The 27732-nt window shown below is 35.8% G+C and overlaps 1 protein-coding gene across 1 annotated transcript in view; it reads left to right on the plus strand.

The window, feature by feature from the left end:
• Nucleotides 1-27732, plus strand: part of Ush2a (usherin) — a 640266-nt gene that overhangs the window by 435166 nt on the left and 177368 nt on the right. The window contains exons 44-47 of the mRNA XM_070041435.1: nt 5304-5513; nt 6890-7092; nt 12846-12958; nt 23923-24124. Of these exons, the coding sequence (XP_069897536.1) occupies nt 5304-5513; nt 6890-7092; nt 12846-12958; nt 23923-24124 (728 nt within the window). The remainder of the gene's footprint in view (nt 1-5303; nt 5514-6889; nt 7093-12845; nt 12959-23922; nt 24125-27732) is intronic.

A 27732-nucleotide genomic window follows, 5' to 3' on the forward strand; every position in this document is an offset into this window, starting at 1 on the left:
AAAGAAAACTAAATTACACAAAAAGTAACTTTTTTACATAAAAAGTAGGGCTTTTGTATACATGTAGGTTTCTTATCATCCATGGTATTTGTACTTAGATAATGCAGGGTATTTTGAGAAGTTAATTGATCTTATGATTATCCTCTGACACACCACTGGGGAAATACAGTTTTTATTTGGAGGTGTATATTTATATGTAATAGGTTTCCACTCATTTTCCTCTTCCTCTGTGCTCCACCTCATCAACTGATTCATTTTAAAAGCCTGCTCATAAAGGTAGGCTCACCTCCCCACCCCTCCTTGTGACATTTGAATACTTTAGTGTGGAAGATACGGCTGCTGAGTTTTCACCAATATCAAGCCCTTATGTTATAATTGCATGCCTGAAGTAAGCTTGCTTATAAAAACTGACAAACCTAATAGATCTGAAGCAGCTCGGTGAAGTTTCATTACCTTAGTAATCGGAACCTCTGACCTTCAGGATGTACGTAATGCAATCTGCTGTTATTTCTATTCATAACTTAGAAATTCTTCAGGTAACTATTTTTGAGCACAAAGGTTAACTCTCAGAAGCAGATAAGGTGTGTGTCATGTGGTATCATTTTTTTTTCTTTCTGCCACCTACTATCTTAGGTAAACTAGTCACTCCTCAGAAACAGGACCACCTAATTTTTGCATTTTTCATTTTACATCTTTTTTTACCTTGATTGGTACAAAAGAACTGGCAGATAGTGTACTATGCTGAAGAGCACAAAACAATGGCTCTAACAAAACTATTCATTCAAAATCATAGGAATAAGTGTATACATATTTCCTGTGTAAAAGTGGCCTTTCAAAAAATCAGAAAAGGTATTTTAATAGTGTTTATTTATTTATATAGTTTACATAGTGATAAGAGATTTCAATTCTTCATGTCAATGCATGCATGCAATGCATTTTGATCAGTGTCAACTCTTACCTATGTCTTCACTATGATCCTCTCTCCATGTACCTATAGTTTTGATAGAAAAAAAATATGTTTGGTCAGACTTGGCCAATCACAGATTGACAAATATAAGTTACAGAAAATTTTAGAGGTGCCAATTACTAACATGAACCTGACATATTGTAATACAAAATAAATGCATCCTTCCATTTCCTCAGTTTGTTTTGCTTTGGGAAAAGCAAATACCATGAACTGGCAACACATACACCATTTTTCCTACTCTATTCTTCATATTCATCTTACCTAGAACATTTGAAAAAAAGAGCATTTTGTCCCAACAATTTTACTTAAAGATGATTATTTTGAGATTTCCCCTTAAAAATAAAATAATTGGGTAAAACTCTTCCCACATTGCTGAAAGATAAATAGCAGCTAATACTACAGAATGGCTGTCTTTTAGACAGGCCGGTTATTTTCCTCAAGCTTGACCCCATCTTCCTGGTTCCAGAAAAACATGAAGTTATTGTCTATACTTCACAAGATACACACACACACACACACACACACACACACACACACACACACACACACACACATGCCTAAATAAAATAGGCTTACGATATATTGGTGGTTAATAATAATTACATTTATTAGGAGAGATAGAAAAATACCTTCACTTAAAGTGTTTATCTAATTCCTAGAAAACTCTACAGAGATAGAAGCTGGCACTTAACTGCTTACCAAAAGTTGTATATAGCAACAGCAGTACCCAAATTCAGATTTAAAACTTGAGCATCCAATCTGCCATTTCTCATGCACCTGGCCTTAATGGTTGTTTTGCTCCACGGTGAGTTGGTCAGATCTTTCCCATTTTAACTGTTCATTGCAAAACTAAAACAAATATGAAATAACCCCAGGGGTTGGGAAGGTGGCTCAGTGGTAGAGCGCTTGCCTTGCATGCATGAGGACCTGGGTTCCATTCCTCAGCATCACAGAAGCAGAAAAAGCAGCAAGTGTTGGCTCAAGTGGTAGAGTGCTAGCCTTGAGCTGAAGAGCTGAGGTACAGCACCCAGACCTAGAGTTCAGGCCCCATGACCAACCAAATATATACATATATATATATATATATATATATATATATATATATATATATATATACAGAGAGAGAGAGAGAGAGAGAGAGAGAGAGAGAGAGAGAGAGAGAGGAAAAGGGAATGTGGTGAGGAGGTAGTGCCTCTAAGAGAATGAGGAAGTGAAAAGTTACCTCAGTGTCGTCCACTTTATAGTCTTCCAGTGGCTCATCCAGCCTTCAAATGCTCACACTTTGTTTTGCTCACTCTTTTTCTTCCTCTCTTCCATTTTCTCTCTTTTTCTTTTCTTCCAGTAGCCCTTTGCTTAAGATATTCCTGTTATATTTATTGTTGTTATTTGCAGGGCTGGATAGGTTGAACTCTGAACACTCTACCACTTGAGCCATAAGTCCATTTCTTCATCTACTGCTACCATCTCTCATTTTTGTAACTAGATTAAAATAATGACCCAAAGGCCAAATTAATAAGTGATTTTTAAACTAAGCTTTAGGACCATAGAGACTGAAATTTGAATCACAGATTTAGTGTTTTCTAGTATTATAACTAAAATATGTCACTTAAATTCACTAAGTCAAAAAAATTCACTAAGTCTCAGTTTCTTATTTTGGAACATAGAGATAAAAACAAGTGCACTAAAATATTGTAATAAAAAGGAAATGACACTTGTTAAGTACTATGTACTCACTTCATATTATTATATTTCTAAAATGTACATGGTGCCTTCCACATCATTTTTCAAAATATCTAACAAATAGGGAAACCATATTTAATAAACCTTCTCTATTATTAACCCTGATCATAATTTTGCAAGACATTCAGATAAAAGATACATTTAGTTGAAACTATAATAATTAATAATAAATAATATAACAATATGATAATAAAATAATATTAATAATAAATCCCTAGAACTACTGATTTGTTCTCATATCCTTTTCCTAAAGTATAGAAAGAGGAAAGTTGAACTCTAATTGGAGAATATCTATAAGGGAGATCAATACCTCTTTTCTATTATAAAATACATTTAATAGTGATCTTCTGGGTTTTCATATTTGAACAAAACCAACTCTTCATTATCTTGTTACTGAGAGATAGCTAAGGAATTCAGTCCTAAATAAATAAATTAATACATCCATTGAATGAATACAATTGATATAACTGATCCAGAAATTTTATAAAAGGCCAGATAGTTACTATTTGAGGCTCCAGAAGCCATATATTGTCTCTATGGAAATGACTTTGCCATGTGTAGCAACTGAACAACAGCCATTGCTGTGTTTCAATCACATTCTTATAGACACTTATGTACGCTCTTTTGGTATAATTTTACATGTCATAAAATACTGTCCTTCTTTCATTTTTTTCCCACAACCATTTGAAAATGTAGAAAAATATTCTTAGCTCACAGGCTGTGAATAAACAGTTGGTGAACTATATTTGTCCTACAGGCCAGGCTGGACCAATAGAGCACAGTTTGCTGACCCCTGATCTAGATTCAAGAGATCTAGAGGACATAACTGACATTGAAAATAATCTCTAAAAATAATTCAAGAGCATGTAAGGAGCAGATGCTAATCGCTATTCCAGGAAGACTTTAAGCTAACCAACATGTATTACAAGCATGTTTGTGTCCTCTATTTATACCTGGAATTCCTAACTCTGTGTGTAGCTGTATTAAGGAAATAGGGATAAGTGAGGTCAAAGATGGGTTCTGATTTTATAGGACTAGTGTCTTATTAGAGAGCTTCACCTCTCTTTGTTGTCTCTTGTCTCTCTGTCTCTTTCTCTGTCTCTATCTCTCTCTGTGTGTCTGTCTGTCTCCCCTTCCCATTTCTTCCATTCCTTTCCCCATTTCCTCTGTGTGCAAATAGAAGGGCATATAAAGTCTCAACAAGAAGGCAGTCATTTATATGCCAGAAAAAAAAAACACTCACCAGAAACCAAGTCAGACAGCACCCCATCATGGATCTGTGGTTTCCAGACTATATGAAATCATTTGGCTGATGTTCTAACAAGAACTCTCAATGCTTTCTTATTGCTTCAAATAAAAAATAGTAGTTATCCCTGACCTCCCAATCATATGCATTCACTCTAATTTTGTGATTACTTACTTGCCATAAAAAATACTTGGATTTCAACAGGGCAACAATGTCTCAGGAAATACCTCCATTTATATTAACATTGACTTCTTCATGGGATTCTGTTACTTACACAAGGAAGTTTTCCATGTGTTAGATACTTTTCTTTTACTCAGTTTCTTTTCATAATTGTTCTAACAAATTTGTGTAATCAAAAATTCCATGAGGGGTTGGGAAGGTGGCTCAGTGGTAGAGCACTTGCCTTGCATGCGTGAGGCCCTGGGTTCCATTCCTCAGCACCACATAAGCAGGAAAAGCCAGAAGTGGCGCTGTGGCTCAAGTGGTAGAGTGCTAGCCTTGAGCTGAAGAGCTGAGGGACAGCGCCCAGGCCCAGAGTTCAGGCCCCACAACCAACAACAACAAGAAAAAAGATTAAAACTTAAAGAAATTTGGATTTGTGGTCCTAAATATGACTGTGCAATTAGATGTGGAATAAAGAGAATATAAAAGTTGTTCAATAAAGGTTTTCTATTAACTAGCATTTTTCTCTCTCTCCCTACCTCCCTCTCTCCCTCTCTCTCCCTCTCTCTACCTCTCTTCCTCTCTTCCTCTCTCCCTCTCTCCCTCTTTCGCTTTCTCTCTCTTCTGCGCTCTCTCTCTCTCTTTCGTGCTCTCTCTCTCTCTTTTGCACTCTTTCTCTCCCTCTCCCCCCTCTCTCTCCTTTCTTTCTCTCCTCTCTCCCCCTTCCCCTCTCCCCAGTCAGTACTGGGGCTTTAACTCAGGGCTTAATCACTGTCCCTTAGCTTTCTTGCTCAGGCCTGCTGTTCTACCACTTGAGCCACATCTCCATTTCTGGCATTTTGGTGGTTAATTGTAGGTAAGAGTCTCAAGGACTGGCTTCAAACTATAGTCCTCAGATCTCAGCTTCCTAAGTAGCTAGGATTATAGGCATAAGCCATGTGCACCTGGCTTTCTTTCTAATACAAAACTGTTCAGTTAGTTATGGAATATGAAGAATATAAATTAAAAAATAAACTAACAGCACCAGTACAAAGAAATTTCCAGAGCATTTTATAGATCATCAGATTTTTTCCATCAACTTCCTTTTCTCTCATCCTAGAAATAGCTAATGGTAAAGTATTTTTTTTTCCTCTTTCAAACCCTTTTAAGTCAATCACATTGATAACATTGTTCATTTACAATTAACAGGTTTCCAAGACCTACAGGGGGATGTTGAATATTACACACTGTTTTGGAGTTCTGCTTCCTCGAATGAATCTCTGAAAATGCCCCCAGACTTCAACGCTTATATCATTGGCCACTTAAATCCAAACACAGAGTATGAGATTTTTATCTCCCTCTTCAATGGAATGTACAGCATCAACAGTACAGTACTGCATGCAACCACCGGCCAAGGGGGTGAGTCCAGACCCAAAGAGATGCTCCACTTCAGACGAGCCAGTGAAACCGATTGATTCTTTCTAGAGTTGAGATCAATCATGCCTCCATTATAAAATTTCCGGTGTGGGAAGGAAGGGGGAGGTCGGGGCTAAAATGCTGAAGTGCCTGCTGTTGTCAGGTGGCTGATCAATACTCGGTCCCATTGAAAGAGAAGCACAGGAGCTAATAATGGGATATTAGCCCAGTTTGCTCCTGTACTATTCAGTGCCTGCTTACTTTCGAGCTCAGTTCGCATCGATACGTGGTGACATTTAGAAACCTTTCCTCCTGCAAGATTCTTCTTTCAGAAACAGTATGCTTTGCTAAATAACAGCCATGAACAATAAGGGTCTTCCCTGAACCACCAGAAGTGGTAGGTGGAATAAAGTTCAGCAACAGGGGGAAAAAAATGCCTGTGATTCATTTCTAAGCCGGTTAGTCAGGCACAGGAAGCAAGGGAAGCAACTTGTGAATCTGAAATGTATTCAGAATGGTCTTTCTAATCCTTTTGGCTTTATAAAATCTCATTATAAACATTATAATATCATTACTGCCCAAGCAAGGGTTCCAGGTCATTAGCAGAGCTCTTTAAGTGGGGAACCCATCTCCCATTGCAGTGCCAAAGGTCAACACCTTTTGTTTAGAAAATAGGATGAATCACAAGGACAATTTTTCAACTAGTTAAGATGGTCCTCGTGATAAAAATAGGTCTTTGCATAGTTATCTCTGACATACTTGAATAATTGTGTAATTTAACGCTAAGCAAGATTTTTTTCCTAATGTTAGATTTCATCATTACCTACGATAATCAACACTCAAAATCATTTACATAATGACAATATTGCATTATTGCTTCATATTGCTTGAGTTACAAGCTAGTAACATCAAATGATTTTTCACGTTCGACCAGCCTCAGTGTAACTGAGGGATTTTTTTTTTCCTTAAGGAGCAAATTTCCTTTTCTTCCCTCTCCATCTCTACCCCCTCTCTTGGAAGTATGGAATGAAGGGATGAGAACAACAAAAACAAAAAAACAAAAAGACCGATGATATTAGATGTGTGTTAGAGGTGCAGGCAGAGGGAATAATTTATCTTCATATCCCACTGGCCACATAGTATTGAATATTAGCACTTATGCTGGTGGTATGAAGCATTTTGCCACCAATTCTTCTGGTTCCTCACTGAGAGTATAATAAGCCAATTTACAGAGGACTTCAGACTGTGATAAGTTCATCAGAGGAAAGCAGATAAGCAAGGAACCCTTTGCTCAACCTAAATATTCATCTGCATTGAGTTTAACAAGTGCTTTTTCCCAGACAGCTGGAGTTGATTCCGTTTTCTTCCTTTAATTCCAGAGCCTCAGGGCATGCCTCCTCCAGAGGCTGTCATCATCAACAGTACAGCTGTACGTGTCATCTGGACATCTCCTTCAAACCCAAATGGTGTTGTCACAGAGTATTCTGTCTATGTAAATAATAAGCTGTACAGGACAGGGATGGATGTGCCTGGATCATTTATTCTGAGAGGATTGTCTCCCTTCACTGTCTATGACATTCAGGTTAGGGCTTTGTTTTGTTGTTTTGTTTTGTTTTTTGATGGCTAAACATATGGATATGTTAAATAAAACATGTTGAGCTATGCCTCTAAGTGAATATTCTCTGTCCTGGGTTATAGATGTGTTTATTTGGTGGGAAAAGGGAGTGATAGAAAAGGGAAATTGATCAGAATTAAATCTGTTGGCTGTTGGGCAAGTGTGCGAGTCTCTGGAGAGATGGACAAAGGTGGTGATAAGGATGGTGATCCAAAGCTCACTGGCAAAAAGGAACTGTCCTCATAATTGAAATAAATCTTACCACTTGACCTTTTTCTTCAATCTTGTACTGATACTGAAATCAGAGTCAGCCTATGAATGGGAAGATTTTCTTTTTAGTCAGATTTCGGGGGGGGGATGTTTGGTTTTGGTTTTTGTTTTATTTTGTTTTGTTTTTACTAATCTAAGCATCTCTGGTGAGGTGGCATACCTTACTTGGTGTCAATTTCTCCTTTGTAAGGGTAGTTGAGTTAAAATATTCAATCCACTTCTGGCATTCTGACTTCTGAATATAGCAGGAAAGCACAAGAGTCAGAAGCAGAAAATTTTAAATATTTCATCTGAGTTTGGAATAAATATATCCATTCATCATTCACCACATCCAATGGCCCCACATAGGTGAAGAAGTAGTAGTTAAATGCTTGGCCCTTAGAATTTATTGAGAATCTCATGAAGCCAGTATACCCTAGAAAAATATACCCTATACCAGTATACCCTAGAAAAGCCAGTATGCCCTAGAAAAATATGTATACATTTATGTGACAAAACCTTAAGCTACAAAAATGTGGCTACCTCAAGTCCAGTTCATAGACCATTTCAGGGTCTATTGACTTTAAACACAGAGTTTATATATTTTAGTAAACAGATAAAAGATGAAACTGAACCTCAGGAATGAAAAATCTTATGAGAATGTCAAGATATAAGAAACATCAAGGCCAAATATGCAAATGCATGAAGGAAACAGCAAATTACAGAGACATTATCTCTTTTCTTTCCCGAACACTTGAGGGTAAAACTCAAATAACTATCTGTCTACAACCAATAATTCAGCCTCCCTCCATTATGATTCACTAACTTGGCTTGCTAAGAAACCACATCAAAAGGTACTTGGTAAAATGAGAATGATATGTCACCATTTTTTCATTACAATCTGAGATTTCCAGTAATCTACCTGAGGTAGCATTGGGCATGGAGTCTGCTATTCATGGATTTTAGAGTGAGTCCATATATATCTCAACCAGGTAGGGATCCAATTATAAAATAGAAATCAAAATTATTAGAAATAGATTTACAAATAAGGTTCACACAGGCAGATAATGGAGGATTTGCTCTATTATCCTCCTTGTAGACCAAACAGGTCTATAATCTGGAGGTAGAGGTAGAGGACCACATGTGTACACATGTATAGTTCAATTTTGCAACTGTAGAGAGTTGATATATCAGTATCTAGGTACTTTCATAGTTCAAAAGCTTGCTTGAGCCAGGCATTGGTGGCTCATGCCTGTGATCCTAGCTACTCAGGAGGCTGAGATCTGAGGATTGCAGTTCAAAGCCAGCCCAGGCAGGAAAGTCCCTGAAACTCTTATCTCCAAAAAAAAAAACACCAGAAAACTGGAAGTGGTGCTGTGCCTCAAGTGGTAGAGCACTAGCCTTGAGAGCTGAATTGCTCAGGGACAGTGTCCAGGCCCAGAGTTCAAGCCCCATGACCAAAAAAAAAAAAAAAGCTTTCTCGAAAAGAGAATATTTGGATCACATTTAGGTGATGGAAAAAGACATAGACATAGTTTTGTTTTTAGTGCCTCTTCTGCCTGATAAATTTAATTTTTTGGAATACTTGTACAGTCCAGAAATTGAAAGTTTTGGGGTTACATTTCCAGTAATTTTTATTATAATGGCAAATTGGCACCACTTGAAATCACTGTATAATTGTTATGGCTAATACTTACAAATTAAACATCTATTACTCATCTTCTGTAAAAAAACAAAAAGCAATTGGTTTTTAAAGCAGATTATGTGCTTGAGTATTCCTTGAATACATTCTTTTAGCTATCCCTTTTAAAATAAATATTTTTTTTATTTTTATTCAATTCTATCACTTTTTAAAATACACAAGGTAAACCCTTATATTTTTGTTTTATTCATATGTTAAGCAATTTATACATAACATCAGAATACATCCCAAGATAAAGTCTGGCAGAATTACTAACAATGATTGCATAATGTCATATTCCTCTAACGTCAAAAGTAAACCTTTATGGAAAATTGTATCAATAGACCCAAATCATTTAGAATTTAAAGCTATGTTCAATATTTAGTTGAGAACGAAGTAAGATATAATAAAGTGCAAAACAGATAATCACATTTTTTACCACTTTAATCCCATTTTCTGATTTCTCTGCCTCTCAGTTTAGAGTCTTGTTAATGTAGGTGTGAGGATCTGATCTTATATGGGAACTAGAGGCAGCTGATCCCAATGTAAAATAGTTGTTAATAGAGGTTGAGAATGATAGACAGTTGATGGATTAGAGATACATTGTATAGGATGTACCAAAACACAGTTAGATGCAAAGAATAAGTCCTGCGTTCCACAGCAGGGCAAGGTGATAATAATAATTCACAATAGCCCTGTGATATGTTTTATGAATAACTAGAAGAGAATTATTCAAAGTCTTCAAACATAAAGGAATGAGGAAATGGAAATGCTTATTATCCTGATTTGATCAGTACATATAGTAGAATGGCACATGGAACCCCATAAATATGTACTATCATTTCATGCTAATCAAAAATTTAGAAAGTATTTAAGTGCCATAATAGTACTTGCCACATATTAAATATATAACAAATTTAGTTACATTGATTTTGATTCATTTCTTTATGCATCATAGAACCGAACATTTCCTTTTACATGTACAGTTTGTAGCACTAATCTTATTACAGCATTATATTTTTAAGATAATCTACCTTACAGTTATTTCTGATTTAATTATTTTTTCAAATGGGACAATTTTTTACTTAATTAAATAATCAAAGCGAATTATGAAGTTTTCTGCTCTGCAATATGCAAAATAAAAGGCATTTAACTAAGTCAACATGGGAACACTGAAATAGTAAGTTGTTAAATTGAAACAAAAATACTGCAATTATTTTTTTTTAACATGTTACTTTTTCTTTTAGTGCCAGTAGAATTCAGGGCCTTGGCACTATCCTTTAGCTATTTTGTTCAGGGTTGATACTCTGCCACTGGAGCTACAGCTCTACTTCCAGCTTTTTGGTGGTTAATTGGAAGGAAGACTTTTGTATGTTCTTGACCAGTCTGGCTTTGAATTGTGAGCATCAGGTCTCAGCCTCCTGAGTCACTAGGATTATAAATATGAGCCATTAGTGCCCAGCCAATAGTCTATTCTTTTACAATGGAAATAACTCTATGCGTAGGAAGACAATTACATTTTATTCTATGATAAATTAATCTAATACGAATTGAGACAAAATCTCACATAACTCTGTTTTTTATTTAATTGTACTTGACAATGGTGGTATACTCCTTGACAGTGCTTACATATACTAACCATTACTTTACAAGTTTATATTGCATCAATAAATAATTCAAAATTACAGTATTATCAAGATATTCTTCAACTCCACTTTAAAAATAAACTGGCCTAAGACTAAAATGACATATCTACTGAATACAATGCAGATAACACCTGTCTTTCTCCTGATGCCAATGGAAAAATCAGAGAACTGCTTCACTGGAAAGCACTGAATTGATAGTTAAGAATCATCAGTAACTACTAGCTTATTCCTCTTTTTGTGTATTAGAAAACAAAAGTAAATTAGCACTGGAAAGTGATGTGTCTCTTTGGTTCATCCCTTGAGAACAAAACCCTGTAGATGTTCCACTGGAAGCCTTTTTGTAAATTCATTTGTCTTTCCTGCCTCTACTTGCATGTATTCCTTTTGTATTGCTAATGCCCATCCCATCCCCTCCACAATTCTTTTTTTTTTTTTTTTTGCCAGTCATGGGGCCTGAGCTCTGGGCCTGGGTGCTGTCCCTCAGCTCTTCAGCTCAAGGCTAGCACTCTACCACTTGAGCCACAGTGCCACTTCTGGCTTTTTCTGCTTATGTGGTGCTGAGGAATTGAACCCAGGGCCTCTTGCATGCAAGGCAAGCACTCTACCACTGAGCCACCTTCCCAGCCCCCCTCCACAATTCTTAATCAGTTAATCAGTTTAAAGGGGGGAAGGTGACTAGGGCTGGGAAAGTGCTTTAGTGGTAGAGTGCTTGCCTAGCATGCATGAAGCCTTGGGTTCGATTCCTCAGTACCACATAAACAGAAAAAGCCAGAAGTGGTGCTGGGGTTCAAGTGGTAGGGCACTAGCCTTAAGCAAAAGAAGCTCAGGGACAGAACCCAGATCCTGAGTTCAAGCCCCAGGACAAGCAAAAAAATAAAAGGAGGGGGATTGATTAAAGGCAGGATTAAAGGGGGCAGAGGAAATGATGTGATTAAAGTAAAAACTTTAACTGCAATTGGAATAGATATAAAATAGTTCAGCCATATTGAAAGGCTTCTCCAGGCTTCATTTTTCTTCTATTAGACATTAGGCTTTAGGCAGTTTTCTATAAAGTGTCAAGACTTCCTGAGATATCATCATTGCACTACTTGGTTATAGATCTAGAGCTCAGCATACAGTGATAAGCTATTATGCTTGCCAACTGTCACCTGGGCATCTTCCATTCCTTGACTGTGCTCTGAGTCCATTAATGCCTTTCTCTTTCTGGATGTTTGGAACCAGAGTCTAAACATCACATTCTGATGACTACATCAATTGTCCTGAGCCTACTTCTCTCGTATGCTCTGAACGCCCCATTGGAGCCTATTCACATCAAAAATGAATATTTTCTAACCAAGAGGCACTGGTAAAGGAGAGGAGAGATTCACATGACATGAAAGCAGATGGATGGAGTCCATTGTTAGTCTGTATGTTGAAGAGCCTTGGATAGTTTTCCTTTCTTTTTTATATATTTTCTTTTTTTATGTTATTGTCAAGGTAGAGAGGGGTTACAGCTATATAAGTAAGGCAGTCATTACATTTCTTGTCCACCTTGTCACCTCCTCCCTCATTTTTCTCCCACTTTCCCTCCCCCCACCTTCCCCAAGCTGTACAGATCATTTCCAACATATTTTCTTGTGAGTATCACTGTTGCACTGGTTCCCCCTTTGTCCTTTGTCTCACCATTTTGTTGTTTCCCTTGCCTTCCCTAATTTATATATGTAATACCAGGGTACCAAAATCAAGTACAGTGGTAACAGGGGCAACAGGGGATAAATCATAGGGGGAAAATACAAAAAAAAATCAAGAAATCACATAGTACATTAAAAACAACAACAAAGGAAAACCTCTTGTGTCCATGTCTTGGAGTTCATTTCCATTAGTATCATCTTATGTAGTCATATAAACACAGCTATTGAGCTATTCTGCTCATCTGCTAGGATTATCCTAGACATATACAAATTCTTACAAATGAGAGACACCTTAAAGGTACTAGCACTATAGTCATCACAGCATTATTTACCATAGCTAAGAGTTGGAACCAACCTCAGTAGATGAATGGATCAAGAAAATGTGATAAATACAGAAATGAATGACAAGACAGAAAAAATTCATATTAAGTGAAGTAAGCCAGATATTTTTCCTTTTTAAATTAATGTTTACAGATGGAGGTCTGCACAAATTATTCCTGTGTGAAAAGCAATGGAACACAAATCACCACTGTGGAAGATACACCAAGTGACATACCACCTCCCATCATTGATTGCATCACATCAAGGTACCAAGTGTTTGCCCATTAATGTAGAGGTCCCCTCAGCCATGAATCTTTTTCTTGCTGTAAGAGTTGTTGTAAGTATGTGTATAGATTCAATTTTGATATTATTTCCCAGGTGTTCATCTTCAGTGGATACCTCGTACCATTGAAACTGAGTTCTCTCTTGTTACTTATCTCATTCAGTATCCTCTGAACAACTATATGAATGCATAATTTAAAGGTGCTCTTTCCTGAGTCCTTTTGTGATGCAAAACAAAATTTTAATTGGAATCCTTACTTTCCAACAATCGTTTTGAAAAAGTTTGATTTACATATAACAGATTGTGCCAAAGCTAGAGATACATGCATAGAACAGATAGTCTTTAGATCATTGTCTGCCTTATGAAATAGGTAGGGTCTGTTTATTTGTTACCCTTTGTGACTGAGAATTGACTATTTAAAAGAGAGCTCTTTTACAATTCATAGTTAATAGTCATAAGAAGATTTAATATCCTTTCCAAAGCCAAAAGTGAGATGACCATTTTCCATTTCTACACATCAGGTTGAGGCTAGAGGAAGAGGCTGAAATCACCATTCTGTGGGATAATGTTTCAGTTCTGAATGGTTCATCTATGATAGATTAAAATTGCTAAGAATCATTTCAAAAAACTCAGTGCAATAATATATAGACTTTGGGAATGGGTGACTAGTAACTGGCAATTGAAAAAAAAACCCACCAAATGATGATTCGTAGCTATTTGTAACAAAAATCATATCTTTTCTTCAGCATATGTTCTATCAAATATAGCATAGGTATTGATCAAATTTCTGATGTCTTGATTTACTGATAATTCTATTATGCAACAAAGTGATTATAGTTAATGATAATGTTTTGTAATCTGGAAAAATAAAGAAAGTGAGTATGAAGTGCTCATATTGTCAAAATCATAACAATGTGAGATAGTATATTGTTCATTGGCTAGAAATAACTATTCTAGGATGAATATGTGTTTCAATTTAATAAAATTAAAAATGAACTTCAAGAAATTTTCATTTTAGAGTATCATACCCAGCCAAATACCAATTAATTATTCAAATTTGAATAGGCAATTTAAGACACTCATAAACAAAATATAGATTCTGTCAAAAAGGACATGAAGAGACGAGAATGATTATAATAATGACAAACATATTGGAAAGATTCTGGTTTCCTGAATTTATTTGTAATTATTCTCTCACAGTTAAGTCTTTGTTTTTTAACGTCCACTAAAATTCACCCTTTGGGCTCCAAAAACATTTTGATAAATGGATTTTGATATAAGCACAGTGTATGAAAACACCGCCATACTCAAGATATAAAGCAAGTCTATTATATCCAAATATTCCCTCAATGGGTAGACTCTGGTGGCTCACTGTAATTCTAGCACCTCAGTAGGGTAACTGCGGATGATGGCTTGAGGCCAGCCTGGGAAAAAATGTCTGTGAGATTCTTCCCTCCAATTAACTATCCAAAAGCCAGAGGGGAGCTGTGGCTTAAGTGGTGGAATGCCAGCCTTGAGTGAAAAAGCTAAAGGATGGTGTCCAGGCCCAGAATTGGAGCCCCAGTACTGGCACATATGTAATATGATATATGATATCATATATAGAAATATTTCTTCAACTTGGCCTTTCATTTCCCTTCTCCAAATGGAGCAAAAACTGCTCTTTTTTAATCTCTTCAACTTTATCTTTCTGTATAAACGGAATCATATGGTATACGGTAAGTTAAGTCTGGCTTCTTTCACTTAACTGAATCCTTAAGATTCTTCCACATTGATGTACATATTGGTAGTAGTTATTTTTCATCACCAATTAGTATTCAATTATACCAAAGTATCCCAATTTTATATTGTTTGTATAGTGTTCATGAAAAGAGTTTCTATAAACATACATATATGCAGATTTTTATGTAAACAGGTACTCATTTGTTTCACTTGAATTGGATTGTTGAGCCGTAAATGCTTTCTCATTGATTACAAGAGTGCTTTACATTCCTGTAACATTCTATGAATGCTTGGGTCTCTCTATATTTTCACTAAAACTAGATATTATGTGGTGTTATTTTCTTCTATTTTTTAGATACTTTAATAGTATTTAGTAATGCACTTAATTTTTAATTTATATTTCTGCAATGACTTCTCATATTGTCTTGACATGTCTTATTTGGCATTGGTCTATCTAATCCAATGAAGCATCTCCTCAAATTTTTACCAGTATTTGTTATTTCGATGTACTGTTTTCTTTCTGTTGAGGATTTAGAGTTTTCAATATAGGTTTTGAATGTTATTCATGTCACATGGTTTGTAAAAACTTTCTTCTGGTCTATGGCTCATCTTTTTGGTTCATGTAATTGTGGCTTTTACAAAGCAAAGGTTTTAAATTTTAATAGCCTAATCATTTTTTCCCTTGTGGTTTGTGCATTTGATATTCTGTATACAAGAATCCCTTGTTTGATTCAAGGGCACCAAAGTTCTCCTGTCTTTTCTTCTAGAACTTTATACGTTCACATTTTGAATTTACATTTTTAATTCCTTTTGTGTTAATTTTATATAAACTAAGGTATGGAACAAGATTAATTTTTTGTATAAGTAAGTGTTCTGGGGAACTTTAGCAAAAATCAAATATATGGTGTAGGTCATTTTTTACTTGTTCTGTTCGATTGATCAATACTTATGTCTATATTCTAACATTATATAACATTGATTATTATAGTTTTATGGTACATAATGAAATTGTGTTCTTGTAACCTTGACCTTTAAACTTGGTTTTTAGCTTTTCACATTGCTTTGCCTTTCCACAACAGATTATAGAAACACGTTACTCAAATATACTAAAAAATACTTTTGTGGTTTTAATGAGAACAGCATTGAATCTGTGGATCACAGTCATCTTCACAATATAAAACATTCCAAGTGTTGAGTAAAGTATATTATCCATTTGTTTGGGTTTTCTTTCATTTACCTCCTCAATCAGTTTAATAGTTTAAAGTGGTTCAGACTACTTTTTTAAAATAAGATCTATTATCATATATGGAAAATGTCAGTTAATTTCACAAAACTTATAAAATTTATAGGCAAAATTTTTTAAGAGTCTGAATTGATATTCTCTCTTTTATTGTAAAAGTCACTCTAAAGCTTTATCAATTTTGTAGATCTTTTAAAAATACTATGGTTTTATTGATTTACTATCTTATTTTCTGTTTTCCACCCAATTGATTTCTTCTTTTTATTGATTTTTTTCCTTCCTCCTTTTTTTCTTAAGAAAAACATTTCTTAAAGGGAATAGCTTACATTATTGATTTAAGAGTAATATTTACTGCTCTGAGTTTTCCTCTAACCCCTGTTTCATGTGATTCTTACACAGTTTGAAATGTTCATTTTACTTATTCAAAATACCTTCTTTTAATTTTTTTTTACCTCTAGATTATTCAGAAGGAGCTTGTTCACTTTAGAAACATTTTGGGGATTTCTTTTCAGATTCTCCTTTCTGGTTTTCTGGTTTAAATCTCTTATTGTCTGAAAATATAGATTTGTAATTTTCCTTTCTCTTAAATTAGATAAGTTTTGTTTTATGGCAGAGAATATGATATATCTCGGTAAATTTCAATGTGCCTCTAAGGGGACTATGTATTCTGCTTTTGTCAGAGTGTTTTATAAATGTCAATTAGCTGAAATTGAGTGATAGTGGTGTTCAGATTATCTATGTATTTAGTGATTTTCTGCCAGGTTGTTCTATCAATTGTAAGAAGACATTCAAAGCCTCCAAATATAATTGTGGCTTTGTCTGTTTCCTCTTTTCGAGATATGATTTTGCCTGGTGTATTTTGACGTGTTAGTATTGGGTACGTCTATACTGAGAACTACTGTCTCAATAAACTGACCCCTTTAGGTTGCATGTTACCCCTTTCTGTGTCTTTATCATAATTTTCCTTGTCTTTAGTCCATTTTGTCTGATCCTTATATAACTGCTTTTTATTAGTTCAATTTTGAGTGGTTTAGATTGTTTTCCATGACATTTCAAATATTAAATTGTGATCATTTGAACCCTGTTTAAAAAGTCAAACAAATTTTGGGGGCAATGAAGGGAGAGGAAAATACAGAGACCCCCAAAAGATTCCCCTCTCTGCATATTCTTTGGACCACAGAGGGACTCTGTTTTGGTCCCTCTCTCTACAGAAAAAAAAGGGTTTCTTTGGAGTTGTAGATTCCTATTTTGCAACAGCAGTTACAATACTACTACTCCTCAGGGCTATTTATGGGAGAAGAAAAAAAAACCACAAAACAAAATGGGAATGCTCCCCCACACCACCACACCAAAAAAACTGGGCTTGTCTGAGATTTTGTTTCTCAGTTCAGTATTATACACTGTAACTGCCCTTCGGTTAAAGATGCAAGGGAGGAAAACTGGAAATTACGTCCCGTGCCATTCATTCCTCCCTGTTTGGATCCCTTCTTGATTTGCCTTCCATTGGTAACTTTTCAGAAGCCTCACATACCTAGGTATGGATTTTTTCCATTGTAATAAGTGGGAGAGACGGGTTATAATTAGTACTTCCTTGTTGGCCAGTGCAGGAAGTCCTGCCCTACTATGTATTTTCTTCATTACAATGCCTTTGGCTGAGATCTATTGAAAACTTGATAGACATCATTCACAACCAAATATTGGCAAGTCAAACCTTTCCTTTCTTAAAACGATCCATTGTAGCAAGCACCGTAACAGTTTCCAAAAGCAAGACTCGAATGAGCAGTATAGTCTGCCAAGCCATTAATCAAAATACACCAAGCAGTTAGCCTCCTGTGTGCATATTATTGTTTGTATAATTTCATTATACTCCTGGCAATGAATACGTGTTAATTATGTTTCTATTCTGGTTTTCTAAAAATCTCTCTTATGTTAGCAATATGCAAAATCAAATGTGAAATTCTCCCAGAAAAAAAAAAAAATCTTAGTAGTCTAACTTCACATACAGACAGTACAAAATAACAATTTGGTTGCTAATCAAACATGTATTTCTTAGATTCTTTGTGTATCTGGGGTAAAGGCAATGTCATTAAATAAAGTTTAACTTTTATATATTTTAATAACAAACAGATATACAGATAGCATCAGAGCTTGTTTGGTTACCTGGCATGCATCCACTCATCCATCTTATCTTTGGCCTTAATTTATACCTGGCATTTGATTACACCAAATGTAGTTCAAGCCCTTATGCATGTTTCTCCTTTTATATATGAGCCAAAGATACACCCAAATGTAGAAAGATCAGATGACTGCTTTAGTTTTATAAGCTGTTCCTCCGGAAGCAAAGTCCATTTCTACATTACATTTTCCATACTTGTCATATTATCATCAGCTGCTTCTATGTCCCCAAAGAATACTAACTACTGATCGATAGCCCAGACATGTCTGGCCATGGCCTACATGTGCCCTGGGTAGTTCATTTATTTTCCTTGGTGGATTTGCTAGAGTGGAATTTAATCAATAGGTAATTCATTAATTCTGGTCCTTGAGAATAAAGAGACTTGCCCTGGATGAAGATCTCTGGCTGGCTCCAGCTTTGATTGAAATATGACAGCCACCCCAGCTAACAGCTTCACTGGGCAACTAGGCTGTCTGGGAAGTTTACTTATGTATTCCCCAAAAGAAGGGAAAGATAAGAAAAGAACATAAACAAGGAAGATTTTTTATGACATTACTGCTAGCATCCCAAAATGCATGATTCCCAGGGCATGAAGCTGAGGGAAAGCAGAGCAGAGATCATGGATTTTATTATCTTCATTTGGAACAAGGAAAGGATTTATTTTTCCTTTTTGGTTCCCAGTTAGTTTGGGAATATATTATAGATGTAGAAGATGATGGCGTAATTCCTCCAGTGCTCACAAATAATTGCTTTAAAATTCGACTTACGATACTGAATGGTGCCAGTGATAACTTGTATACACCAACTTTGCAGAAATCTGTATGGTAGCAGCAGAGAAAGTTTGTGTGTCTCTACATGAAGATTAAATTACAATGAATATTTATAAATTCCAGAATATTTTCCAATTATTTAATAATTTGGAATTCACCATGGCATAAGAGGTCAAATCTTATGGGTAGAGGTGTTCCATTTTTGTCTCATCAAATATGGAATGAAGCTATTAGGCTCTGATTTTTTAATAGTATAATATTAGATATTAGGAATCTCTTCTACATACACTTGATTTCATCTCTGGTTTTTTTCAGTGGTTGCTAGTTTGAGGTTAAGGTCAAAATCTATAAAATTTTGTGTGTGTGTGTGTGTGTGTGTGTGTGTGTGTGTGTGTGTGTGTGTGTGTGTGTGTGTGTGTTTAAATCATGGTTTTGTTTTGTGTTGGGGAAGGGTTTGTCAATTTCCTTGTTTTTGTTTTTGTGGTACTGGAGATTGAAATCCCATTAATAATAAATGAACTAAAGACTTAAAGAGAGACTTATCTGAAGAGGAAATAAGAATGGCCAATAGACACATGAAGAAATGCTCAACTTCTCTGGCCATAAAAGAAATACAAGGCAAAACAACATTGAGATTCCACCTTACCCCAGTTAGAATGGCTATAATCAAGAAATCTAACAACAACAGATGCTGGAGGGGATGGGGCCAGAAGGGAACCCTACTGCATTGTTGGTGGGAGTGTAAACTTGTCCAACCACTTTGGAAAGCAGTATGGAGGTTCCTCAAAAGACTCCACATAAAGCTCCCCTATGACCCAGCAATCTTACTTTTGGGCATTTACCAAAATGATCACAAACAAAGCCATACTTAATTCCATTCTTTACCTCTTTCCCCTTCACAAACTCCTCCTAGACATGCTACTTCCTTTAGCTCCTGTAAATGCATCTTTATCACTGAGAAGGCCTTGAAGCCCCAAAGCAGAATCTGTTCTTCCTCCTAATCCATGTGGTCTTTCTCAGTTTGTCCCTGGCTTTCTGAACACTTATTGCTTTCTTCCTTTGATTCCATTACAAACTCCATTCATCAGTTCTGGTTGTTGTCAATAGAAATATACAGCTTTCTGTTCAGATAGTTCAAACATTGTTTTAGTCATCCTGACATCTCAAAGACTCTGATTCCCCCATCTCCCAGAGCTCTGGCTCATTAGTTGCAGTTACCTATTGATGTCCTGTTGTGATATCTACCCTAGGCTTCCATAACCTTGAAACAAAAGTGAATGTCCACTAAACTAGTATCTTTCCCAAAGTCCACTTCTGGAAGCTTCCTATTATTCTACATGTTATAAAATACCTATATCATTGGCTATTTTTAAATCCCCTAAATTAATTAAACATCAATTCCATTCTGGTTCCTTTTGGAACATCTCACCTCTATTCTTCTCCCTTTTCACCACCATCACCTGCTTTATGCTTCATCATTCAAAGAGAGAGAATCCGATTATTTGGGAAGGTCTCCATTCAATTAGAAGCAGAAGAAGAAAAACTTCACTTTCTATCTCCTCCTTATTGCCTCAAATCTGCTCCTCTGATTATCAGAAGTAGCTAATGATTTGCAAATTTTTTTAGTGGTAAGTCTCACTTTGGTAATTAAGATTCATGACCAAGGATTTAAGAGTCTGTTTTATCTCCAACAAGATATTAATCTTGCTGTTAGTTCAATGCTTCAGTCATTTCATAGGCTTGAATCTGGCTGTAGCTCTTGCCCTTTCCCCCTTTTATGCCTACTATTTTCCATCCTGAAGTGTCTCATCCCAGTATCCCAATATTACTATTTCACTGTCATTGCTGGCAGTCAGAGCCCGCTGTGTGGACGGTGACGGAACAGTTATCTTTTAGTTAATTTGCTTATTCGGGTGGCACTGGGGATTACACTCCAAGTCTTGAGTTGACGAGGCAAGCTCTCCCACTTGAGTCATGCTGTCCAGCCCTTTTGTTGAGCAATTTTATGTTGATCTTGAGATATCTTCATGAGGCTCTTTGCACAGCCCATTTCCCTGATGTGAACATTGTCCTGGGTAGCTGCAGGGCACGGAAAGCAGAACACAACCTCTAACATTTTGCATGCATCTGGATAAAGGTAGGTGGTAAGAGATAATTTCCCCATACTGCTTTCTAATTTCTGTGGTATCTTGGACTTCTTAGAGTGACAATTGGAAGTGATAATTACTGTGATGGTGGTCACCATGTTACATAGTATGACAGAAGTTGAATAATAATCCTGTCATCAGTGTAACAAGGAAAAAGAAATATTCAGTGAGAATATCTGACCACACACAATGAATTCATGTAATAAAATGTATGGACACATGGTGACTTTCATCAGCAGCTATGAAAGGTAACTTAAATGTTAGTCCCTGCTGCTCTGAGAGGTAAACTCTTACAGTTATTTCATGAACAAATCTACAAAAAAAAAGAAAAGATTCATTTGAAGTTTCACAGTCCATTTATGTTTATGCATAAGTGTACAATGTACTGATCTATGCAAAAAGAATTCTCCACCTTTTCTTTTCCCCAATATTTAATATTCATTCCTAGGGCTTAAAGATGTTTCTTCTATTTTACTCTTAAATATCAAAGTAATGCTACAATGAATGCCATTAATAATAGTTATTTCTCAACGATGTCTTTCATTTTCAAATTAGCAACCACAGACTCTCAATGTCCCTCTAGTTGGTTCTAATGAGAGATGTAAAGGTGTTAAATTCCCTGCTCTTTGATCATTGACCTTCATGTCCCTGACTCAAATCCTCAGAAGTTAACATATTCATATGAACACTAAATATAGGTAGTCTCATTTCACAGTTACGTAGCACAAGAAAAGAAAGTCACCATGACATGAGTTCTACATGGACCTTACTAGTTCACCAGCCTTTGTGTGGATGTGCCAGACCCCTGAATGGCACCTCAATGTCATCTGTAGTTAATTATGCAAAGAATACAAAAAAGGTGTCTGCAGAATGTGGGATTAATTGTCAAAGTAACTATACTAGTAACCTATGAAACAGTTATCTCCTAAGTGGCATTAATTTCCTATAGAGAGAATCATTCCTGAATGTGTTATATATGTACTCTCAAGAAAAAAAAATGGAGTAATAATTTTTAGTAGCCTATTAAAATGTCAAAGTTTATCTTGATTGCTGTTTTCTTCTATGTAAATGATTTGGCTTAATTGAATTCTAAAAGTGATGTCACTTAGAATTCTGATAGGATCCAGAAATTTGGCCCACAAGGAGCTATTCCTTTGGTTAAAAATGTTATTTAACACAATGACAGAGAAATGTTTGACTTCTGTCACTGTGATTTTCATAGTTAAGACTTTTGAAGTATAGAGCCAAATCATATGTTTGCTTCACTTTAAGGAACCTAGTGGAAAGTCAAAGTGCCCTGCTCTGTGACTCTATGATCCATCAATGCTATAGCTGGAAAGTCTAGAAAAATAAGCCAGGCACTGGTGGTTTATGACTGTAAGCCTAGCTACTCAGGAGGCTGAGATAAGGATCATGGTTCAAAGCCAGCCAGGCAGGGAAGTCCATGAGACTTTTATCTCCAATTAGCCATCAGAAAACTGGAAGTGGCGCTGTGGTTCAAGCACTTAGGGATAGGATCCAGGCTCAGAGTTCAAGCCCTACAATGGAAAAAAAATTTTTTTAAGAAAGAAATGTAATCTTGAATATCCATTTCACTTACTTTTAAAGACAGAAAATATAAAATAAATCATTTTGACATTTACAGAGAGTTGTGTTCTGCCATGTTATGACCATATTCACTACAATAAAAGAATTGTCTAGATGGTTGAAAACACAGTCAAGTTTTGATCAGATATTAAACCCTTACAGTATACCCATCCCCCAAACGAAGAAGGTTCATGGTTAAAATGAAATTATAGCTCAGTATTTAAACATCAGATGTCTTTTTAAAGAAGATGATGATAAGAATATGATGATGTAAAGGTTTCTGATGACAATCTCTGATTTCTATATTTCTAACCATAACCTGTATGTGACCATTCTATTGAAGAGTTAGTATAGAAATAAGTTCATTTAAGCAATTCAAAAGTTTAAAAAAAATACAATTGAAAAAAGTTAAGAACGTGAAAGATTTTCATAATTTGGGCATTTATTTGGGCTGCCAGTTTTGTTAAACAGCCAAGAATGGAGGCTTCAGTGGAAAGATCCATACACAGACACATATATATTAGTCTTGGCTCAACAGCACCAAACACCAGGACAACATCCTTGAGATCCTGAAGGACTTTCTTAGATCACTACAAGGTGATTCCCAGAATTTGGGGACATTATGTGTAAAAGCAGAAGGGGAAAAGAAGAAGAGAGAAGGTAGGAACTGTGTCCACAAAGCTAATTGCATATAATTGTGTTACAATCCATTACCATCTTCTGGTTACTTCTTGGTTCTGGCTAAGGTCAAGCAAAGGAGGAGGTAGGTAGAGATAAGGTTTGCCACTTTCAATTCTGACTTGTCATGCCAAGTCATAGTTTTATCTTATCTCTACTCATCAAGCCAGATATTATATTGATGTTTCCTTCATGTCTGTGAACATAAAGTGGAGAACCACTGAACTCACTCCATGCGTTATTTTCCTAAAAGCTAAGTGTAGTTTTGATTACATCTCAATATTTGTTACATGGTAGTCACATATCTGAGTGTACATAGATTTTAATATATATTAACTATATTTCAGTGTATTTCTTCTACTTTTAAATTAGGAAGTTGACAAAATAGACCTTTGATTCATGTAGAAGAGTAATTGAAAAGTCAATGAAGCTGAGAGTGGTAATGATAAATTTTGTCTTTTCAGTAATGTTGCTTTAATCCAGATATGGTTGGTATATCTGTGTAATCCCAGTAATGGGAAAAAGGAAATGGGATAGGAGGACTGAGCATTCATGGCCAGATACATAGCAAAACTTTATTTGAAATAGTAATAATAATAATAATGACAATAATTTTGTCTGCTGCAGATCTCTCCAAATAGATTGGGTGTCTCCAGGAAAACCAAATGGCATCATTCTTGGATATGACCTTTTACGGAGAGCCTGGCATTTATGCCCTAGAATCCAGAAGTTAAGAGAGGACCCCAGTGGCGATAAGGTTTGCAAGGCAGTGAAGTGTCAGAAATCTGAAGATATCTGTGGACTCATTTGCTATGTTCCCGAAGCAAAGGTAAGTCTTTACAAACTGTCAGTGAAGTGTGTTCTCCTCAGTGCACATTCCAGGTAGCATCCCTGGCTTCTGCCGCCATGTTGAATCATAATGGATGTTCCTGTCACCGTGTTTTCAAGAACCCCCGTGAAGGAGGAAGAATACTCATACAAACCTTTTCATTCTCAAGAGCATTTTAGCCTCCCCATTTTTCATCCTCCTCACAGGAAATATGGGCATATTAGAATGATAAAGGAACATCCCAAATTTATATTTGATTGAGGGAGCTGGAATTTTCTTTATAACAAATCCATGGGGCCAAAAATGGGAGTTTGTTTACAAGACGCTGATGGGTAGCAGTGAGCAGAACCTTTCATAGTTTGTCAGAAAATATTGTAGAATTATGGTCATTTGTAGATTAATGTTCATATTAGTTGCTGTTTAGGAATCAGATCAATAATACAGCCAGACGGAGGAGTTTGTAAATGGCTTTTATTGACAAACAGCACAGGAAAATCCTTAGTTTGAAAGTAGGATTTCATGTAATGAAATAATATTCCTATTTATCAATGGTATCACACCTTCCATGACTAAAGTTACTACCAAATTCATAAAATTTACTGCAAAAGAACTCAGTGATTAAGAAAATGAGTTATTGAAATGAGTCAAAATGCAAATTATTGTGATGAACACAAATATAGCAGTTGTTGTCATATAAGAAATTCATAAAGCCAGACAGTTTCCAACTATACATTTTTGGCTCTATCCAAAGTTGGCATTATAACTAAATTTTACCTCATTAATTTTAAGCTACTAAATATGCACTGTCTGAATAATATACTTTTATAAAATTATTTCCTTGAAAGGAAAAAATACTGGAATTAATTTTCCCATTAAAAATGATCTCCATGAATGTAATTATGCAATGACATAAAGTCCCTTTCTAATTTTCTCCACCAGCTCTCTAGGCAGATGGTTTTAGAAGTTAGTAGTTTCTCATTTTCTCTACCAGCTATGGGAATAAATATATCAATAAAACAAATCTTCCTCGTGAGAAAGAGATAAAACTTAGAAAAATATTAAACAAAATACAGAATTCACTCCTAGATGATTTTTGCTTCTACTATTTTAATAAGTACTATCTGATGAGAACTTGGGAAGCATGATATAATTGTGTAGGCATATAAATTACTGCTTCAAAATTAGTCCAGTGTAAGAAGCAATATGTGCCAAGAGCTGGTGGCTCATACCTACAATCCTTGGTATTGAGGAGGCTGAGATCTGAGGAATAGTGGTTCAAAGCCAGCCTAGGCAGGACAGTCCATGAGACACTTATCTTTAATTGACCACCAGAAATCCAGAAGTGGAGCTCTGGCTCAAAGTGGTAGAGCAGTAACCCTAAGCACAAAAGCTCAGGACAATGCCCAGACCCTGAGTTCAAGCCTCACGTCTGACAGAAATAAAGAGAGAGAGGGGGAGAGAGAGAAGCAATATGTTCATCAGAAATATAACTGAATCTGGCTAGAAGTTAATGATATGTTAGAATTATAAAGGGTTTGATATGAGTTTTAGCTAACGCGGTAAAATTAAAGAAAATAAAGGAAAATTTACCTCTCCTTAAGTGTTTTCTAAAACATATAAAGGTAAACAATCTTAAGATTTCCATATCAAATTTCCATAAACCCCACAATGGAAGAAAGAAGAGATGAATCAGGCATAATAATACTTGCCTAAGATTTCTGTAAGTTCAGGATAACCTCCTTCTACCCTTAATTATAATGTGATATCGAAAATGCTTGAACCCAGAGACTGAGCCACTGTCCCTGAGCTTTTTGGCTCAAGATTAGCCTCTACAGCTTGAACCACAGCTCAACTTCCAGCTCTTTTGGTGGTAGAGACTTTTTTGGAGAGAAGAATCTCACAGAGTTTCTGCCCAAGCTGACTTCAAACCATGATCTTCAGATCTCAGCCTCCTCAGTAGCTAGGATTACAGGCATGAGCCACTGGAACCCATCAAAACATGGGGTTTTTTTAATGTATAAGAATTTGAACACCAAAATAAATGACAATTTAGTATGCTCATCTTAAAAATCACTATTTTTCAACATAAAAAGAACTGTTTAGTCTAATTTTAAGTCAAAAGAACAAAATAAAATAAGACCAGGAGAAAAGAAAAGCAATGTCTAGTGTTCTATTATAAAAATGTATATTATCTTATAAAGAATAAATATAAATTGAAGAAAAAGATGAAAAACAAAAGTTAAAGTAAAATGATGTCACTTTCCTAAAGGCAAACCTCATCTAACAGTCTTGATAAGAACCATCACATCTACTTTTTTATACAACAAATGTATACATTATTAAAAAGATATACAATTTATAATGTTGAGATAAAGTCTTATTGTACAGAGTTCACAAGCAATATAAATATTGCCAGTGGAAAAGAAAAAATAAGTCAATTAATGTTTCAAAAGAAAGGACTTGTTTTTAAATTTTGATTTGGAGGTTAGATATGAATGTGTATTTTCCAGAGTGAGAAGTTGCAGAAAAAGAGAAAAGATCTTGTGTGTGTGTGTGTGTGTGTGTGTGTGTGTGTGTGTGTGTGTGTGTGTGTGTGTGTGTGTGTGTGTGTGTGTGTGTGTATTTCTTGGCTTAGTCACTAAAAACTAAAGAGCTCCAAGGTACTTATTCAAGCTTCACCACATAATTATTACCATGGTTCTCAAATCCCTGTGAATATCAACCCTGGAAGGTTTGTTAAACAGGAACACAGGGTCCCATCCCCAGAGATTGTGGATCAGTGGGCCTGGATTGGACTGTGAGAATTTGCATTTCTAACGTGTTCCCGAAGGATTCCTTCTGTAGCTGGCCCAAGGACCATACTGGGAGAATTATTAGATTTGAAAACTAGAAGGTAATGAAAAGACCATTTCTCTGAAAAGCAGTCATAGTCAAACACACACACACACACACACACACACACACACACACACACACACACACACACATCAGTTCAAGTTACTGAAATTTCCATTTAAGCTTCCTGAAACAGTGAAGTTAGAGACTGAATTAGAAGATTAGAAACATTCTTTGTTTAGGGAATAAACTCCTAAGAGAAATACCTTCTTGAAAAAAAATAGTTCCCCATCAGTGACCTAAGCCAGTGTGATTCAGAAGAAAAAGACCCCCAGGAGACTTGATGCTAGACTGAGAATGACATGGATAAGGAAAGGTCAAAAGCAAACAGTCCCAATGGCTCATTAGTAGATAAATATTTGAGGAAAATTTTGAGATATCTATTTTTAGGGAAATAGCATCAAGAAGATGATAAATACTATGTATGCTTCCTAAAGAATAAATCGGATGGGCCTGTACAGGACACTATATGAATGTTTTATGATCAAGCATCAAATGCAAATTGTAGTTCCTTGTCTCAAAACAAGAGAGGACTATACTGCTTTCCCTTAACTAGCCTTTTCACACAATCTCACATAAACACACAGGGTAGTTTTCTCTCTGCTCTTAAAAAATGAATCAGGGATGATTTCAGATTTTACTTGTCACACAGAAAATGACATCAACAAGAGAACGAAGTGTATCCTTAGAATTAGACTAATCTGGAAGCTTCA

This window comes from Dipodomys merriami, unplaced genomic scaffold, assembly GCF_024711535.1.
Source record: "Dipodomys merriami isolate MVZ:Mamm:240054 unplaced genomic scaffold, mDipMer1.0.p SCAF_31, whole genome shotgun sequence".
Taxonomy (NCBI): Eukaryota; Metazoa; Chordata; class Mammalia; order Rodentia; family Heteromyidae; genus Dipodomys; species Dipodomys merriami.